At 47.3% G+C, this 19,711-nt stretch overlaps 1 protein-coding gene across 1 annotated transcript in view; it reads right to left on the bottom strand.

The window, feature by feature from the left end:
• T265_01692 (hypothetical protein) overlaps positions 1–13,662 on the bottom strand; it is a gene marked incomplete at both ends in the record, with an annotated part of 28,996 nt that extends 15,334 nt beyond the window's left edge. The window contains 4 exons of the mRNA XM_009165758.1: positions 3,855–3,954; positions 6,489–6,617; positions 11,905–12,142; positions 13,310–13,662. Coding sequence (XP_009164022.1) covers positions 3,855–3,954; positions 6,489–6,617; positions 11,905–12,142; positions 13,310–13,588 — 746 coding nt within the window. The remainder of the gene's footprint in view (positions 1–3,854; positions 3,955–6,488; positions 6,618–11,904; positions 12,143–13,309) is intronic.
• Positions 13,663–19,711: the final 6,049 nt, after the last annotated feature.

The following is a 19,711-nucleotide window of genomic DNA, read 5'->3' as shown; positions in this document are numbered from 1 at the left end:
TGTGACGTAATTAACTTGATAATCAGAAGGTGACAAGCACTAACAAATGTCTGTTTTACCAGAATCATGATCACAATAGTTAGGTGCACATTAATAAATATGAATACAATGCGAAAAGTGGAGTGAACCAAAGGGGGGGGGGACTTATCGTTTAAGAACGACTGTTGAAAGTTCCTGAGTGAAGGTCCGCACGCGGGACCTCTCTGCAGTATAGCTGCTACACGTGTTCCGTAGCTGCCCGTGGAAACTTGTGAAGCTTGGTTGACTTCCTTTCCTGTACGCGCGTGTTCTTGGTCCGAGTTACATGCCTATTTATTATGTGCAATGTGAAGTTGCACGAACATGAATACAACTAGACCTGATATGGTTGAATTTCGTAACTCGGCGCGTGACGCAGGTGGTAGCCGCGTGAACAAAATAGAAAGGATATTGTAGTGTACATGATGTCGGTTACAGCTGCGGGTGAGGCAGGCATTGTTACGTGAACTAGTGAGTGACTGCTACAGGTCCACGGTGATTCCACAACGTCTCGCACACGGGGCTCTTGAATAGAGTTGAAAAGCAAATTAAACAGAAGCCAGTGGATCATCCGGAAAGGGTTCCTCTGTACAGATACATACCATTAAAAGTCTGTCAAGCGAAGGGGATAAGAAATCATGAAAACATCTTCCAAATTTCGCCAGACAATAACTCGACAACAAGTCAAAATGCCACCCTATGCGGTTTTTCAGACGTCCGCGAAATAATCTAACGATACCAGGGAAATCCAATCCTGAGGGTTGGAAAACATGCCACGTCAGGGCATTGCACACTTGTCCTTTCAACGAATGGAATACAAGCGTGGCTACACGCATCGGAGCCTGAAAATCACACATAGAAATCTTGGGAGGAAAATACACTGGTCTGTTCTCAAATCGGAGAAGATTAAACATATTTTTAGCGTGACAAACACGCGCCTACACCGTGCTTAGGATCACCGGGATTCGGACTATTTTCGCCTGTCTCGTCTGCGTCGTACGTGCACGCAACTGATCCAATCAAAAACTCCGAAACCACGCCACTGGAAACACACATTCATCGGCTCAGAATCCACATCGATGGTGCACAGCTACAATGCGTATTCGATAGATTCGGCGAGCGAGGTGTTTGCTGGAATGGGACACAAGCCCGAACAATGAGTCGGAGCGTTTCATTGAGTCTAGGACAAGATCAATACGGGCATGGGACACGTTTGTGGGCCCAAGGAAGCGGAATGATGAAAGACGCAGATAACACTTGCACACTTTTCCACCATTTAGCGAACATATACAGCTGATCTAATAGTCATCGTCATCGAAAAACACACTTTTGACGTCACTGCCATGTGTAGAACTGCTTTACGTATTCACTTACACTACGGAAACATCGGCAACCAGGTGAGAGATGGCGTACGACGAAAGCCATTACGTGGTTCATTTTGTCCCCCCCCCCAAAATCCGGTCATCGGACCAGACATAAGAATGGCCTAATTGACAAGCAACAGTATTATGTAGACCACTTGTGCGTTTGAGGGCACGCATTGGCACCACGAAAAAAATTATTCACGAATTACCGCTGGGATATGAGAGCGTAACAGTCGACTGATATAAACTCAGATTTACTTGAGAAGGGTACATAGAGGTTGGTAAGATGTGACGGTTGCCTCACAATCCAAAGGAAGTGTGAGGTTCGGAAGTGTCTAGGGTGCCCAAGCGCGTACACTAGTCATTCAACTATCGGCAGTGGACTCCTGTCACTTGTCCAGAGACACGAGCGACAACTTGCTAGAGCGTAAAACTATGATAAGGTCCAGAAAAATCGACGAGTGAAATGCAATCTTTGATATTGTGACTAGGAAAGGGAACCGGAGACCAATGCGATCTCTGTGGAAGAGTGAAAACTGTGACAAACTCGAGTGTACGTCTATGGAAAACCTGGTACTGGATTCTTTCCTATTGTTCGACTCGCTATCGATTCTGTGTCGTCATCAGATGCGGGGACTTAAGTCCTGACATTTCTCTGGACTGTTGTCCTTGTACGGACAGCGAAACAGGCTCCTTGATTATAAGGAGTCCGCACAATTTCGTTCACAGACTGACTGGTACATTCCCAAAGGAACCTTTGCCTACAGAATTTGCGTACGTCAGTGTACCCAGGCATGCTTTTCATTTGTTCGACAAGAAACCTTGCGAGCAGTTTTATAATCAGAAAATGCCGAATGATGCAGGATGTGCTTCGCTCACTAAGGTAGTTTCTCGAGAGGTAGTGTCTACTTGGATATACATACTTTTCCTACTGTATTCATGTGCCTTCATCACAAATTAGGCTTTCATTATCACAACTCGAACTGACTCAAAATTACTGAACGAGACGTTCGTCGTTCGAACACAACTGCAGCTTCTAGACTGCTCCAGTGTAGGCTTGGGCAACCTGGCAGTAGCTCAGCCCTTATGCTTATTACGGATGGCATAGCAGCGAAGCAGCTGAACGATAATTTTTATATTATCACGGTTATTCTCATACCATCACGGCCAAACTGGGAGATGGAATGGACTTTGTCTTAGCTCACAAGAGACAGTAGGCATCTAAACGCATCCAAGCTACCTGGAGACCAACTGACGAACTGCACACCACGGAGGTTGGAAAACAGCCACGTATTGTGACGCCTTTAATCAAGGGAGCCATAGTTTCAAAAGCACATCGCGGCAACAATGTTCATAGTTGCTTTAAGGTCACTCAAACTCAGCTTTGACCGCCTGTTCGTTTGCGTAACTTTGAGAGAGACAATTCGCCGGCACGCGATGCAACAAAATATGCGACAAATCAAATGTCAACTTCGCGCATGAGGTTTTTTCGACCTGAGGCAACAGAGACTTACGACGATGAATGTATTCGTGAATTATCGATTATATAATGCCTAGGTTTCACAACCTTCAAGGTCAGGAAAGTGGGAACCAACCAACAACGAGCAAATTCGCTTAACCACCACCGGAAGAGGGGCTACGAGGAATGGAACGCCCGTTTCTTTGTGGTAGTCTCCCGGAAGGGAATACTGGACTACATATAAATAACGTTTTTAGTACAGAAACCAAGCAAATACGATAAATGAGGATTTGAAGGAAGTGAATGTATGAAACTGGGTACCAATGGATAGATCGAAAGGCGCCCGGTTACTAAATCTTCCAAACACGCGGAGTTAAACCATATCACTATACACCTTTGATAAATCGATGTGTATACTGCGGCACAAATACTTTGAAAAGTTATTGTGATGCTTAAGACATATGTTGAGCCCCATAACACCCGGTGCCTCCTAACCTGAAAAGGTTTGTTGCAACGGGAATACCACATGACAAGGGAGTAGCCATGTGACTGAGGGGGTAAGGGCCTGGCGCAAATGGTGAAAGACGATAGTTATATCGGGCACACAAACACAGCTAATACGTCTGAATAAGGCATTGTAATACCATCCTAGATACATAAAGGTTGTACTACCTGAAATAAAGCATTCAGAATATTTGTGATTTTGAGTGATGACCCAATAAGGAACAGCAAGCTGGCTCTCGTACCATGTGATTCGACTGGTTAGACAGCCGTGCTTTTGGCACTGAGCTCAACTAAAAATCCCCAAAATGTTCCAATTCAAACTTTGATCAGGTGAGATACTATTCGTTAGCTTTTATATGCAATTAAGTTTAGTTGCAGAGCTCACGGGATTTCGAAACTACGTTGCCCAAATTCGCATTCTGGTGTCTTGGAAAGACACCGTTTTTGTCCTTTCTACGCAGTGGACAGACGTCAAACGAAAGCACGAAGTGCAAAAACTTCACGCTCACTTCACCATTGCCTCCACTCCGGCTTTTGCGGCTGCACTCGGAACGACATAAGCGGAACCAGTCTGCGTGTACACAGCTGAGATGGCCAAGAAGGTTCCAGCTGTGATAGGGAAACGGAAAGATGTGAGAATGATTAACAATCCACTCGCAACAGAGAACGAAACACGTATCGATCGATGTCTTGTTGCCGTAGTAAGGCGAAAAATGCTTAGGTCCTGTTTGGTAAACACACATGGTTACGAACAGAAACCCCTCTATAACGCTCCAGGAGAAAATAAAGCAACTATACAATTGCACGAGGTTGACGACGAAGGACTAACACGGAATTATTATTATTATTATTATTGTCAGCTGTAATAACCGCGTACTCGTCGTTGAGTGGTTGTAGCTGCCGCAGTTTCGTTCACCGATGATTTGGGGGGGGATAGGTAGCTGTGCATTGCAGGCGGTAGATGATAAATAGGTGCATAAATCCAGCACTATCAGTGGGCTGTCAAGTGAGGTGGGGGGTTGGAAAAGGAGCTATGCATTGAAGGCAATAGCTTGGATGCACGAGCGCACTTGAGGGCGCGACTGGGCCATGTCTGACAATGTCTCTATTCGTTGATGTGGCCGGTCTCGGGGTCCCCATCCAGGAAGACGGCAGTGACCAGCGCAGCTGAGTGCGGAATAGCATTCTGCAATACCAGCGAAGGCATGAAAGCATGGTTACTTCATGGACCCGAAGTTCCCCATACGGCTGCTGATCAACCTAAAACATACGCTCAAGTAAGCTCCTTAAGAACTGAGTTAAATGTAACGGAGTTAGATCACTTGGCAGTACACTTTTCCCACGATGCTCTCTTCAGAGGAAGGCCCAAGCGATGAAACACCAGGAGAGAAGCTGAGATTTTCAGAACATGAAAGCAAGGTCCCGCTTCTTTAAGATCACCGCCTAGCAGATATCCAAGCAAAAGGAGCAATTCCCATTGCGCTCAATTTTTCAAGGTGATTCCGAGCGAAATGAGTTGAGAATCAAACAGGAAAAACGAAAGCATTCAGTTAGTTTAAGAATATGTATCTTTAGACGCAACACACAACTCATCAGTTTGTTGGAGGTTCTTCAACAGCCAACGATCGTTTTCGCCTCTCGTGAGGCTCATTAGGTAGGACCAGTTCCCATTTGCACACGAAATTGATTTTTTTAGATTTGGCTGAATACAGCTGAATCTCCCGTTTAATGGTGGTCTACTTCAACTGAGTGTGCTGCACCAAGTCGTTTCATGTTTCAATTGATACGGCATTCGAGATACTGCAATACATTGCTGTCTGGATGTAACAACCGATTCATAAGGTTGCTGAATACCTTCAACAGCAGGAACATCGTAAACCAGTAATTCGGCTGGATTCAGTTGAGTCTCCTGTCAAAACCAGATTTGTATGCAAATGAGAGCGGGGAGACAGAGAGTAGGCGACATCCTCATCCACATTATCGACCGTATGATGCTCGCTAGATAAAGCACAGTGTTTAAAGTGCCATCCTTTCAAGATAAGCGAAGATGCGACAAGCAACTAAGATTGTGCGGCTGAACGCATATTAGGTGCTCCGGTAGGGTGGTTCTGAAACTATGCCTCCTAAAAGAAAGTAGGTTTTAGTACCCAAAAGGGTCTGTCACAAAGACAATGGACCTTACCGTGGTGTGGCGGTTTGTGCACCTCAGCGACCCATTGAGCTGACCCATTGTCCCCGCGACACACAGTCTCTCATACCAAGTTGGTCAATGGTTAGAGGTCTGACGAACACAATCTTCAGGTCCTCCAGGTTGAAGGTTGGAACATGTGTGGCGACGTGTTCCGTAAAAATGATAAGGTACTTGCATCTCTGCCTTGCGGTTAGCTTTTTGAGCCAGAGGCTTTGGTTGAGGACCCTAATCGTCCTCCTGTCTAGGTGTGGGCGCCATGGCAGTATCCCAGCCCTCATACAACCATGACATTCACGACTAGCAATATTCTCATGCCACATCGGCCGTCGCGTGGTGCTATCAGCCGGGTCACCTTATTTGCTGCATACAGCAGGGCGGGTAAGCGGAAACAGGCTACTTCTGACTCCTCCCTTCTTTGTCCTTCACATACTTTTTCTTCCCCCTCTCCCCACCCCATTAATAACTCTCTCATTGGAGGTCCGGCACATAGGACTGATGAGTCCGTTCGTCTTGCGTTGGTTTTGTGTGCAATATCTTCTCGTCATATGGCACCGACATCCTAAGGTACCTACAAATCAATTTTCAAGCCTCGACACCCAGCCAATCTGACCTCCTTCAATGTCCGCACTCTGAAGCAAGCAGGACAACAAGATGCTCTCACACTGGATTCGCCTGACTTTGAATTGTGCTGTGTCTCAGAAACGAGAATTCAAGATGCAAGCACAGTGATTGAGTTAACTGCCCCGTCAGTCTCCACTCGCTTCCGGCTACGCACCTCTGGTGATCCAGAGGCTGCTGCGGTGGGATGTGCAAGGGTTGGTATTGTGCTAAGTCACCGGGCGGAAGTATCCTTACTTGACTGGATACCTGTTGATAGTCGCCTCTGTGCAGTTCGTCTGGTAACGTCTGTGAAGAAGTCTCACAAGCGGGAAGTTGGTCGTTGTTTATTTACCGTGTCTGCTTACGCTCCAACTGACCGTAGCCTGCACGCCGTCAAATGCTCCGTTGCGGCGAGCTAGAAGCTCAGTCATCGTGTTGGTTACCGGAGATTTGAATGCACAAATGGGCATGCTTAGCGTATCTGAGACTCAATGAGGAGGATTGGACTCGGTACATACGGAAGGGGGGCAGCTGTGTGCTAATCGCAGGCTGTTTTTATGGAGTACTTCTGAAATAACCGAAGTCGTCTGGCCACATGGTGTCTCCCAACGACATGCGGGCCACAAACTCCAATCGATCACATTGCCATCAGCTACCGACGACGCGGATCAATAACTAACTGCCGGTTGTTCTGGGACGTATTTATGGGTTCCGACTACGCACTCGTTCGGAGTCACTTCTACCTACGTTTCCCTGGACCGCGTACGGTGCGGACAAATGACTCGGCGACTGAGAGACTGGCAGATCTGAACGATAGACGAATTTACCAGAATCGTTTTCTAGAATCTCTTCTAATGCTCCACAGTCAGATGCGAACGCATACTGGGACGAGATTACTACGTCCTTGCATAGTGCTGAGTGGCACGGCACCACCAGGCGCACTCACGCTTTGGATATCAGACCGAACAATGGCACTGCTTAAATCTCGGAGAATCACCCCAACCGATACCGAACATAACTTGACGCGACGAATTATCAGACGTCAGGTGAAAGTGAGCGTGCGAGTCCCCTGTGAAGTATGATGGACACAGAAAGCCAAAGAAATAGAGGAGGCCCAGAAAGTCGGTAATGCTCGAAGATTATTTCAATTGATCCGTGCGACCGGTCCCCGGAAAACACATGTGAGCGAAACCATCAATGATGGGAGAGGAGTGACCATCTCGAATAAATAAGAACGCCTCGACCGTTGAGCCGAATACTTCGAACAGCAATTGAAATGACCACCAGCTGATACTCATCTGGCGACCATAGGTGACGTAGAACACTGAACGGTGAACGTGGAACCGCCTACGGCTTCGGAGGTTTATGACTGCATATGGTCTCTCAAGCGCCACCGAGCTCCTGGTCCAGATGATCTCCCATCCGCATTTTTCAATGATCGAGATGAATTCCTCCGTCAGCGCTTGTCTGATCTGTTTGCTTGCTTTTGGGAAAAGGAGGGTCAGGATAGTACCCATCCTCAAAAAAGGTCGTATAATTGTGGCAACCACAGGGGGGTCGGCTTGACTCCGATCGTAACGAGACTGTTGGCGTCGCTTATGCTTCGTCGCCGTACGGGCTCGTGAGACAATGACTCCAGAGCAGCAGACGGGATTCCGGGGTTGCATTGACCAAATCCTCACACTCCGTCAGGGGCCAGAACGACATCATACGTATAAGCGACCCACAATTCTAGTAGTCCTGGATTTCCAAGGCACATTCTATTCGGTCGAACAGTGTGTTCGTTTTGACATGTTTGACCACCAAGGAATGCCCCACACGTTCGTTCTTAGACTTCAAGACGTGTGAGTATACGCCGAGCTCCACAAAAGCTTCCGTACACAAAGTGGTGTCCGTCAGGGATGCCCTGGGATGACCCATCAGGGATGAACGATGGAAAGTTCGCAAAAACCTGGTGTTCAAATAGCTTGTGAAGAAAACACTGTCGATCTAACGTACGCAGATGAAATCGTTCTCATGTTCGATGAGGAGAAGGCGCAGGTGTTTTTGGATGAACTGACCTAAGTCATTCCGTCCCTTGGTATGCACTTTGCACCCACAAAGTCATACTCGTGGATATGCAGTCTCTGAAAACGCCACTCACAATCTGGGAAGAGGTACTGGAAGTTATGGAGTGTTTTATGTATCTTGGAAGTTGTATTAGTTCTGACTGTACCGTACGGGTTCGTAAGACAATGACTCCAGAGCAGGAGACGGAATTCCGGGGTTACGTTGACCAAATCCTCACACACCGGCAGGGGCTAGGACGACACCATACGTATAAGCGACCCACAATTCTAGTAGTCCTGGATTTCCAAGGCACATTCGATTCGGTCGTACAGTTTGTTCGTTTTGACACGTTTGACCGCCAAGGAATGCCCCGAACGTTCGTTCTAAGACTTCCGGACGTGTAAGAGTATACGCCGAGCTCCCCAAAAGCTTCCGTACACAAAGTGGTGTCCGTCATGGATGCCCTGAGATGCCCCGTCAGGGATGAACGCTGAAAAGTCCGCAAAAGACTGGTGTTCAAATAGCTTGTGAAGAAAACCCTGTCGATCTAGAGTACGCAGACGAAATCATTCTCATGTTCAAAGAGGAGAAGGCTCAGGTGTTTTTGGATGAACTGACCTAAGTCATTCCGTCCTTTGGTATGCACTTTGCACCCACAAAGTGTAGTCACACTCGTGGATATGCAGTCACTGAAAACGCCACCCACAACCTGGGAAGAGGTACTGGAAGTTACGAAGTGTTTTATGTATCTTGGAAGTTGTATTATCCTTTGTTATTTGCACCCACAAAGTGTAGTCACACTCGTGGATATGCAGTCACCGAAAACGCCACCCACAACCTGGGAAGAGGTACTGGACTGGACGAAGTGTTTTATGTATCTTGGAAGTTGTATTATTTCTGACTGTAGTGTAACAGATGAGGTTAGTGCACCAATATCCAAGACCCGAATGGATTTTGCTAGTTTGAGACACTTATGGTGTCAGAGTGCTTTATCCCTGAATCGCAAGGGATGTGTGTATCAAGCTACAGTGCCGACTGTTTTGTTGTATGGATGTGAGACTTGGCCTATTCAAGCAGCGGAACTGAGACGTCTTCAGTTGTTCGACAATCATTGTCTCAGCACCATAGCCCGTGTGGGTTGGTGTCGGTGTATCAGTGACGAGGCAATTATAAAGCGAGTTTTCGGTTGGGCAACGGGTACTTCCATTGAATAATATATCCAGCATCAGAAGCTGCGTTGGTTGGGACATGTGTTGCGTATGCCTAACCATCGCTTGCCGAAGAGAGTGTTGTTTTCCATGCTTAATTCAGAGTGGCGTAAGCAGGGAAGTGACCAACCCTTGACTTGGCAAAGGAGTATAAAGGAAATCACGAAACGCTTGGGTGCTGTCAGTGCTACTAGCCTTCCAAGATGGGTACCACGTGATCCTCATGGGGCTGGTTGGAGACGCCGCAAGATATGACTGCCAACCGATGTCAGTGGCATTCTTATTGCCAGTTTCTATCCAGATTGCCTGAATGAATATCTGGAGGTGTAGGCACCTCGGAATGATTGTGGTAAGCTAGCACTAAGTCCCTTCCCCGTGCACCTTTATTCCTTTCTTTACAATAAGGCTTTCAAAGAAATCATGGTTGTACGGCAGTGAAGCATCGGTGTTGAACACTGATGTCATGTTGTTAATGATGCTGATGATGATTCCAGCTGCCCATAGAATTCAGTGTAAACAATCTCGGCCACCCTAGTCCATTAACCTTGACTCGGAGTCACTGATGCATGCTTTGGTAGCAGAGCTAGAATCTCTTATGTCAACTGCAGCAATAGATCAAAGTTTCTGGAGGCTCATTTTGGACGTATTTAGTATGGTACCAGAACGTCTACACCAATTATTCCTGTGTTTGGAACGTGCCGTAAACAGGACCTCAGAAGACTGCCCGAACTCATTTAAAAACCCGTTGATTAGTTGACGTGCTACATCACCCATATTACGGGGTTCTTAACGCCACGACTGGGTACTAACAGCGATTTACTGACTGGTGCACATCAGAATTTTTCCTTTTTTTGGAATTGAACAGTATACGCGTAACACAGTGCGTCAATCTAGCCAGGATGCACGACATACAGTTGATCGCACTTCGTGCCGAAGCGACCGCCGAACCACTCGACGCGGCCTTCGCTGTGGTTGATCTTAGCAAGGCCGTTCACCCCAGCTTGGCTGATGGCAGGCTTGGTTTGTGATAACCGCTCTGCTATGGCTTGTGGGATCACCGCAGCAACTCGTGCGGCCGTCACAACATCACGCAAACATAAACGGGACGCACCCCACTGGGATGAGACCCTAAACACAGCGATTGGTTAATTGACCCCTGTGTTAGCGGCAAAGTGGGCTAGGGCAGGGGAGAGAGAAGCCTGCAGTGGATTTGGCGAGTTGATTGGCCACTATAATCCCTCCGCAGCCCACCAGTTTGGACTCTGACGGGCAGAGCACGACTCAACCCAAAGCCCGCACTGTTAACCTCTCATACCAAAAGAAACCACTAGAAATCACTAGACGGCCTAGGGTTAAGTTCATTAAGGAAATACCAACGGGTCCTAGGTGCGCTGTGAGACTGCAGCATCAGGCATTCATCACGTTAACGACAAGAGGCAATCAACCAAACAGAACCAGCAGCGCCATCTTCCGTACTTTTCATTTCCAATCCGTTGACCCTTTCCAGGATGGAGCTCATGCGATCAGCGCCGTTGATCGTTGTGAGAACCCTGGGGGTTTGTGACAGACTAGCATTAGGTCCATTTCCTGTTCAGTTCATCCGTTCATTATAAGGCTTCCTCTAAACAGACTGAGCTCGAGACATGTCAGTGGTTAAAACGCCAGTTTACGGCCAGGAAGGTCCGGGGTTCAAATCCAATCTCAGAATCTACACTGCTCCTGTCTAGGCTTGGGCAACCTGACAGTATTCCGGTCATAATAACTCTATCCATTGGCATGGCAGCTAAGCACCGAAAGGGTTCTACAGCTGGAAGAAACAGACAGAACTGATGGTACAAAAGTCAGGATCTAATAGTTTGACAGCAGTTTTATCGAGGCTGAAGAAACTACAGTAAAACAGATCACAGTTTAACAAAAAAATTACCTAATCAGAACGACAAAGGCCTAATAAATTCTCCAGGTATGAATCCTATGGAATCGTATCTCTAAGCTGTAGATAAACCGAGTGACGAGATCCATTCCCGCAGTTAAGAAACTGGCTACGCGGAATCACCAGTTCAGTAAAAACGAAGCACTCGGAGTTGTGACCTTTCAGAATAGACTTCTATTGACTGGTCCCTCCTAAATATCAGAACATTTTGTAGAATTGACTACTTTCGACAAACCCCTCCAGCGTCCTGTCCAGAAAGAGGGGCTATAGTGATTCGAACGTAGCTGAAACAGATTACAACGGAGTCATCATCATCTCCCTCCTTAAAAAATCGTTCGGCTGTAGCACACTCTCTGGGTGCTTAGCTGCCATGCCACCCGAAGGAAGTACGAAGGCTGGGGTACTGCCAGGTTGCCCAAGCCTTGACAGAAGATGCACAGGTCGGGTTCGAACCAAGAATCTTCCGGTCAGTGAAATCGCGCTCTAGTCACTGAGCCATCTTGCCCCCCCCCCCACCACCCCAGAAGAATGGATCAGACCACATCGTCTCACGAAAGTAGCCACTAACGCGAGGAACTTACGTTTTCCAGCAGCGATTAGATCTTTCCCCGTCTGTAGTGTCACATTAGCTGTACCTTTGAGGACGATGTCCACAATGGTTCCGAAAGCATTTGAGGACAGTCGCTCAGTTGGAGAAATGAAATTCGCAGCGGCATTGTTGACAATCAGGTCTGGCACACCAAATTTGGCTCGGCATGCATCTAGAGCCCGCCGAACAGCCTCGGTATCTCGGACGTCTGCGACAGCATAATCCATGTTCTACGATGTGTGTAAAGAAGGATCGGGTTGGAGAGAAAGCTAGACGGTTGTGGTCTTTTCTTCATAACAAAAAAGTGAACTAATTGAGAAACTGTTTCAAGTGTAAGCATGCATAACTAAAGGTGCTCCGCTACACGCCACAAACAGTTCGACAAATAAACAGAAGGAAGCCAAAGTTAACCAGAATGCATCAGGCCACATTCCAGGATAGTTGGTTTGGAGCTGACTCAAGATCAGGAACGAACTTCTAACGTGCAAAGGCCATTTGAACAAGCGAGCAACTCGAAAAGGGGTAGACAGACACATACAGCAACGAAAACCGATGTCTTTTGACGCACAACAGCAAATAAGACCGAAGCGACGGATGGCTTACCCCACCAGATGTGGCCGTTAAGGACTACAATAAACCGTACGTTAAGCGTAAAAAGGATAGGTGCATTATAAATCAAACACAGGTAACCATTGTAGTGAGTGGAACGTGCTTAACAAACTGGACTAAAGTGTTATAGACCAATCGTGCAACTTTTAACAGTCCGTTAAATTGAATTAGGAACATTATGTTACAAAGCTGCATGTGAGAGGCCGTGGAAGAAGCATGTGGTGGAAAACATTCGATAATCCCAAACACTGGGGAGTCCCGAAAACAATAACTCCACTTGGTAACCGATATGAACGGACAACTGTCCAGTCTCAGACACTACTGTGTCGAAGCTCTTGATTTGACGATCGGAAAGGGACGATTAATTGGGGGCGAGATGGCTCAGTGGTTAGAGCGCAAATTTACTGACCCGAAGGTTCATGGTTCGAATCCGACCTCTGCCTCTCAACTTCCCCTGTCTAGGCTTGGGCAACCTGGCAGTATGCCAGCCCTCGTGCTTCCTTCCTTCGGGTTGCCTGTTATCAGTACAGCGCAGCTGGTGTGGAACTATAGAGGAAGGAAGAAGCAGCATGATACTATTTCCGGACCACCTGAAGGCGTTCACGTGTCCGCCTGACGCGCGACAAACTTAGTCGCCTGAGCAATAGATCAGCAATGACCATTTTTCTTTTTTTGCGTAGGTAGAATTCATTTGACATTTTGCTCTCAATGTAGCACTATCATTTGTCCGTATTACAAAATACTGCAGAAAACACCATTTCATAAATGTTCATTAAAAGGAGATATACCTTAGTTCCAATTTGGTCTTTAATCTCTTCACACGCAGACTTTAGTACCTCCTCCCGGCGACTAATGATGAATACGTTTGCGCCCAAGATAGCCAGAATTTTTGCTATGCTCTTCCCCAAACCACTACCCCCTCCGGTGACCAGAGCAGTGCGGTCAGTAAACAGTTTGTTGCGAAGCATGGAGGTCCTCTCTGCCGGAAAGAACCTACTCTCTGACCCCATCGATCGGGTAAATAAGGGCATCACGACGGCTGGGTGCACGAATAGTTTGCGAGACATGGCTTCCGTCCAGAGCTCACCACAGCGTCAGGTCAAAATTCCAACGAAAGTCTTAAGGATAATCCGGAGAAATCTGGAGTCGGAAAGGAAAGGAGTAATCGTATGTAACGCAAACTAAGGAGATTCGAAAGGAAAACTGGAAAGATTCTGAGGTGTTAGTGTTAAAAGCAGGAATTAGTCACTCAGTAGTTCCCCTCGCCCTGGACCGTCCTGTGGCTGCGGTGTGATACGCGGCAAACATGATAATCTGTGCTAATCTCCATAGGGAAAATGGCATTTAGTTTTTCACCCACGGGTCTCTTCTAACTTACCGGCTACTAATTCATTTCTTAATGCAGACTCTTATGTATCTGAAGATAACTTCCTTAGATCGGGCATCCCCAACTACCAAAAAATACTTCTTTTATTTTGGGATGTAAAGACACTTGAGGCCGACTCGTTGGTGTCGCTATATGTTGGCCGAGCAAGGTCGAACTAGACAGGCCTTGTCTCTCTGAACGTACCAATTTCTGGGCGAGTCCTGTTGTACTCGCAGGCACATATCCTCACATGGCCTGTTTTTTGGAGTAAGTGTTTCCAGATATTGTTCAAGCGAGACACGTTCGGTCTTGAGGGGAGTGAATGTAAACTTGTGAAGAGTCGTCTACCTCACATAAGGTGCTAAGAATGCTGGTTGTTTGGAGCAGGTGTTAATGGTCCAGTTCTACCGGTCGCTCCTGGTGAGTAGCGATTTGTCAATCACGTCACCAATAGAATTTCGATTCTTCATTTCATTCTTCGCCCAATGCCGCCCCTGACCATGATGCAACCGGGAGTTTTTCTCAACATCGGTCTGCGTCACCAAGGTGCTTTGAAAGGCCCGGCTACCTTTCTGGACATTTGATCTTGCGGCATGGGTGATCTAAATCTTACTTGGACTGAGTGATATTTTCTGAAAAGTAACTACGCCTTTCAACAGTTTCTGTGTCATCAGCTGAAAGTTAGTCGAGAACGAGGGTGTTTTCAGTTGGGTTTACCAACAAAGGACCATTTTAAGTGTACCATTTCTACCGTGGTCTTTAATCTCTCAGAGATGCCGAAGGTGTATTGAAACTCCGAATAAACAGGCCTGGTCCTGGCTGAAGAATGGTGACAACTTCTCAGCCTGAAACATGATTCATCAGTAATTCAGTTATGCGTAGCTTGTTGCAACGAGCTGTAATGTCTAATGAAGCCAAGGAAGGACGACAGGAATGTCACGTCTTCAGATGTCGGAATGAGGTTGGTGGCATCTGCATTCTCCGAGTCTTGATGGCGGCCATGTTCGCGCCCTTCATACATAGCACTTTAAGAAGCCGCGGAACACTATGTGTAGTCAAACTGCTTGGCCCGATAGGTTCTATGACTTTACTTAACCTTACCTTAAAATGTCTCAGCATGCAGATGTCACAGGTCATAGGTCACTAAACCCAACATTCTATATCAGGGCGACGACTGCCTGCCTTAGTGCAGGCTTTTGTCGTGAAATGAATCCGCCCAACCATGAACTTGAGCTGACATGTAGTTACCCCTCACGATGAATCGATCGTATCAGTTGATATAGAGCACGGCTGTTTCTCATAGCAAAAGCTCTCTCGATCTCCCGAGCTTTCGCTATCCACCAGAGCTCTCGGTCTTTTCTTTGGCTCTTTACTGCTTGGCGTTTGAGGAATTTGCGCGCGCCACTGTACTCGTTGCCTCCAGGTATCGATTTCCCGGCATCTATCATGGATAGCAATCTCAACATCCAGTGGGATACTACCTGGGCATCCCTTAATATTGTATCCAACTCTAGGTGTCATGCGAAAATCAAGTACACTGGAGTAGACCAGGATGTGTACTGATGGTCAGGGACTCTGAATTCCAACGACTTAGACTCAACGTCTTGTGGTCGAACAGACAGCACTGAACACAGCTAACACAACTCCTTTCATATTTTTCCACGTTTCATCCAAATGCCCACTATTACTACAATATTGGCTTACTGTGGAGAGTTGTTGGAGTAACTTAGATCCATACTGTTGAGCTGAAGATTGGCACGCTTCTTGCTGACTTGTGACGGCCTGAAGGGAAACGAACTATCAGGTGTGCACGTACCATGGCGTGATCGGAAGCAAATGATCCACCCCAGGAGGCTGATGGCCACGTGGTTCAAGTGGATCCACAGTTGATTTGCAGTTGTTGGCCGCCGGGTTACGCGATACATCATCATCATCGACACAATGACATCAGTGTTCAACACCGATGCTCTACTGCCGTACAACTGTGATTTATTTGAAAGCCTTATTGTAAAAAGAATAAAGGTGCACTGGAAAGGGACTTATGCTAGCTTACGACAATCATTCCGAAGTGCCTACAGCTCCAGATATTCACTCAGACGATCTGGATAGAAACTGGCAATAAGAACGCCACTGATATCGGTTGGCAGCCATAACTTGTAGTGTCTCCAACCAGGCACAGTGAGGATCACGCGGTCCCCATCCTGGAAGGCGAGTAGCACCGACAGCACCCAAGCGTTTCGTGATCCTATTCATACTCCTCTGCCAGGTCATGGGTTGACCACCTCTCTGTTTACGCCACTCCGAATTGGGCATGGAAGACAGTACTCTCTTCGGCAAACGATGGTTCGGCATACGTAACACATGTCCCAACCAAAGCAGCTTCTGGTGCTGGACACATTCTTCAATGGAAGTACCCGTTACACAACCGAAAACACGCTTTCTAACTGCCTCGTTACGGATTCGCTGACACCAACCCACACGAGCTATGGTTCTGAGACAACGATTGTCGAACACCTGAAGACGTCTCAGGTCCGCTGCTCGAATAGGCCAAGTCTCACAGCCATACAACAAAACAGCCCGTACTGTAGCTTGATACACACGTCCCTTCAGATTCAGGGATAAACCATTCTGACGCCATAGGTGTCTCAAGTTAGCAAACGCGGCCCGAGCCTTGCAGATTCGTGCATTCACCTCATCTGTCACACTGCAATCAGAACTAATACAACTTCCAAGGTACGTAAAACGCTCCACAACTTCCAGTACCTCTCCCTGGATTGTAAGGGGCGTGTTCAGTGACTGCACGTCCACAAGCATGACCTTACACTTTGTGGGTGCAAAATGCATACCAAAGGACGGGATGACTTTGGTCAGTTCATCCAAGAATACTTGCGCCTTCTCCTCCTCTTCGAACATGAGAACGATGTCGTCTGCATATTCCAGATCGACAAGGTTTTCTTCACTGGCTATTTGAACACCAGGGTTTTGGAGACCCTCCAGCGTTCGTCTCATTATTTCATCGATCACAAAGTTAAAAAGGAATGGAGAGAGTGAGCATCCCTGACGGACACCGCTTTGTGTGCGGAAGCTCTTGGAGAACTCTCCGTACACTCTCACACGTCCGGAAGTCTGAGGATACAAAGAACGTATTATGTTTAAAAACTTCCGGGGCATTCCTTAGTGGACAAGCATCTCAAGAAGAACAGACTGATCAACCGAGTCGAATGCGCCTCGGAGATCCAGGGGCAGTAGAATCGTGGGTCGCTTATACGTATGGTGCTGTTCTAGTACCTGACGAATTGTGAAGATTTGGTCAACGCGACCCCTTCCAGGCCGGAATCCCGTTTGCTGCTCTCGAGTCAGTGTCTCACGAGCCACCGTAAGGCGACGAAGCACAGTTGACGCCAACAGTCTCGTTACGACCGGGGTCAAGATGATCCCATTGTGGTTCCCACACTCACTACGCGCCTCTTTTTCGAAAACGGGTACTACTAGCTATTCTCCCCAGTTGTCTGGGACGGACTCCGTTTCCCAAATACAAGCAATAAGATCGGAAAAGCTCTGACTGGATACTTCAACCCCGTCTTTGAACAGTGTGGGTGGGAGGTCATCCGGACCAGGAGCTCGGTGGCGCTTGAGAGAACAAATAGAGAACATATGGAGACACTGAGCTGATTGATCTGGATAACCGGACGGTGCTAACACGACTGTTCACTGGGATCTAAGTCAGCAAAGCGTGTTCATCTATGAGACTGAGTGCAATCCCCACGCCATATATTCCACGAGTCACCGGCCACACGGAGAGAGAAGTGTGGAACAGCTGAGTTCAACCTTAGCGTTCTGAGATGTGTAACCTTAGGTCAGATAACTGGCGCTCAAATGACTCAGCGACGTGTGGTGGGTAACGGTTGGGGAGGGATATCGTCGGGCACCGAACTGCGCGGGCAAATGATACTTCCCGATCGCTCAGGCTGATGAAGGGAGTTTGGTCGAGGTACCCCATCTTGAGCCTTTGAGCCAAAAATCTTACCCATGTTCAGTGCACAGTTTAGATCAGTGGAAAAGTCTGGGCGAAATCGGACGGTTCATTTAGGCTTTTTGACTGGCATGATATCCGCGGTTCATGTCAACTGGCATGCCAAAACGTGCGGTAGAGTTATTATGTTATTTGAAATGGACTATATTTTCAAGAGTCTAAACCAAGGAGAGCGATCTCGTCCGCATACACAATATCTGTGGGCGAACATCCCAAGAGCATTTCGACTCCCGAGGTTTCGGAGGATGGCAGATAAATCCCAAACGGCACATCAATAACAAAATTGAAGCGGAAGGATTATAGAGGACTATCTTGTCTGACGCCACTGAACGTGGTGCCGTATAGTCGTGCGCGCCCATATCAGTCCTCATAAGCGTTTGGAAGAGACACCCTTAATAACCAGACAGCCATTTTCTGACGACAGTCGTCAAAATCAGACTTCAGGTGAGGAAAAGGTACCGTGGGATGTTTGAAAGTGTGACATTCAAGAACTTGTTTTACGGTGAAGATATGAGTGATGCATTTTCGGGTAGGGCAACACCGAGGTAGATTCCCTTTCTGTCTCTCTCCATAGTTGACCGACGTGCGCAAAATAATGTCGGAGTGAACCATGGACGTCAAGCTACCAGGCTGATGCTACGATGCTTTTCGCATCCTTTTTGGGACTGATCGAGCAGCTTCATTCCACTGATACTCTGTTTGCGTTTCGAATTTTCGTCATATTAATCACCACAGCCTCGCCAGCTTTGGAAGGTGCGGGCAAGGTCCATCCGGGACGAGTGCACTTTCGCGTTGGAGGAATATTTCACGCTGAATCTATCGCTGACCGCAGGTTTGCCACAATTTTCCATTTACGCCTATTAGTCTCTTTCACAAACTATGTTATAGGGAGCCAGCTGAATTGCCCTTTGAAGAGCACAGTCAATTGCTAAAGAAGACGATTTCGCGAATAAATTACCGCCCCATCTTTTCTAATTGTTGCTCCATTTGGACTTATCTTTTTTGGGCCACTTCATCTGGTCATCTGAAACATGATGCGGCTGTTGCTCGCACTGGAAGCCATCTGCTCGGCCTTCAGAAATCAACGACCGTTGTATCGTTCTTCACGTTCCTGGTTCTCTGGTTTTTGAAGGATCTGTGATACATCGCAGCCAGTAGTTGCTGTGGCTTTTCTGACAGCAATCAGATCTGCTAATCTTGACGGAACCCAGTGTGCATTTGATGCAGCCGGATGGCTTGCATCGACAATTCCAAAAGCAGCCAGTATGGACCCTCAACGGTGGAAGAACTATATAGGACCTTTGTCCAGAAAGTCCTCGAGGCTGACGCGACATTCGTCCCAAGAAGACCGGCACGCAGTCGGATGAACCGCAAGCTGCCAAAAAGGATTCGGCGACTTCTGGAAAAAAGATCCCAACTCTTTTTCAAAAAGTTGACCACAGGGGACACAGAAGATGAGCTGGCATTTCGTAAAATGCGGAATCGCTGNAGAACAAAACCGACCCGGGAAACTTGGGCAAAAGCCTCGATCCTGTGTATCAATCCGTGAAACTTTCTTCCGTGCAGCCTTCGATCAATCTTCGTCACTGACAACCACATGTTTGCAGCAGATTTCTAGCCGGATTATTTGAATACTGCTGAGCTATTGAAACTCGTGAAGGTTGGTGCGCGGCGACAAGCCGACCATGATAACCAAACATCAAGTCAATTGGACGAATAAGTCACGTGCGGCCAAGGACCAGTGAACAAATGCCCTGATTGGTCAGAATGTCAGCCAATCTGGATCGACCA

Source organism: Opisthorchis viverrini (genome assembly GCF_000715545.1).
Source record: "Opisthorchis viverrini unplaced genomic scaffold opera_v5_18, whole genome shotgun sequence".
Taxonomy (NCBI): Eukaryota; Metazoa; Platyhelminthes; class Trematoda; order Opisthorchiida; family Opisthorchiidae; genus Opisthorchis; species Opisthorchis viverrini.
The sequence above is the reverse complement of the archived record's forward strand: the minus strand, read 5'-3'. Positions and strand labels throughout refer to the sequence as shown.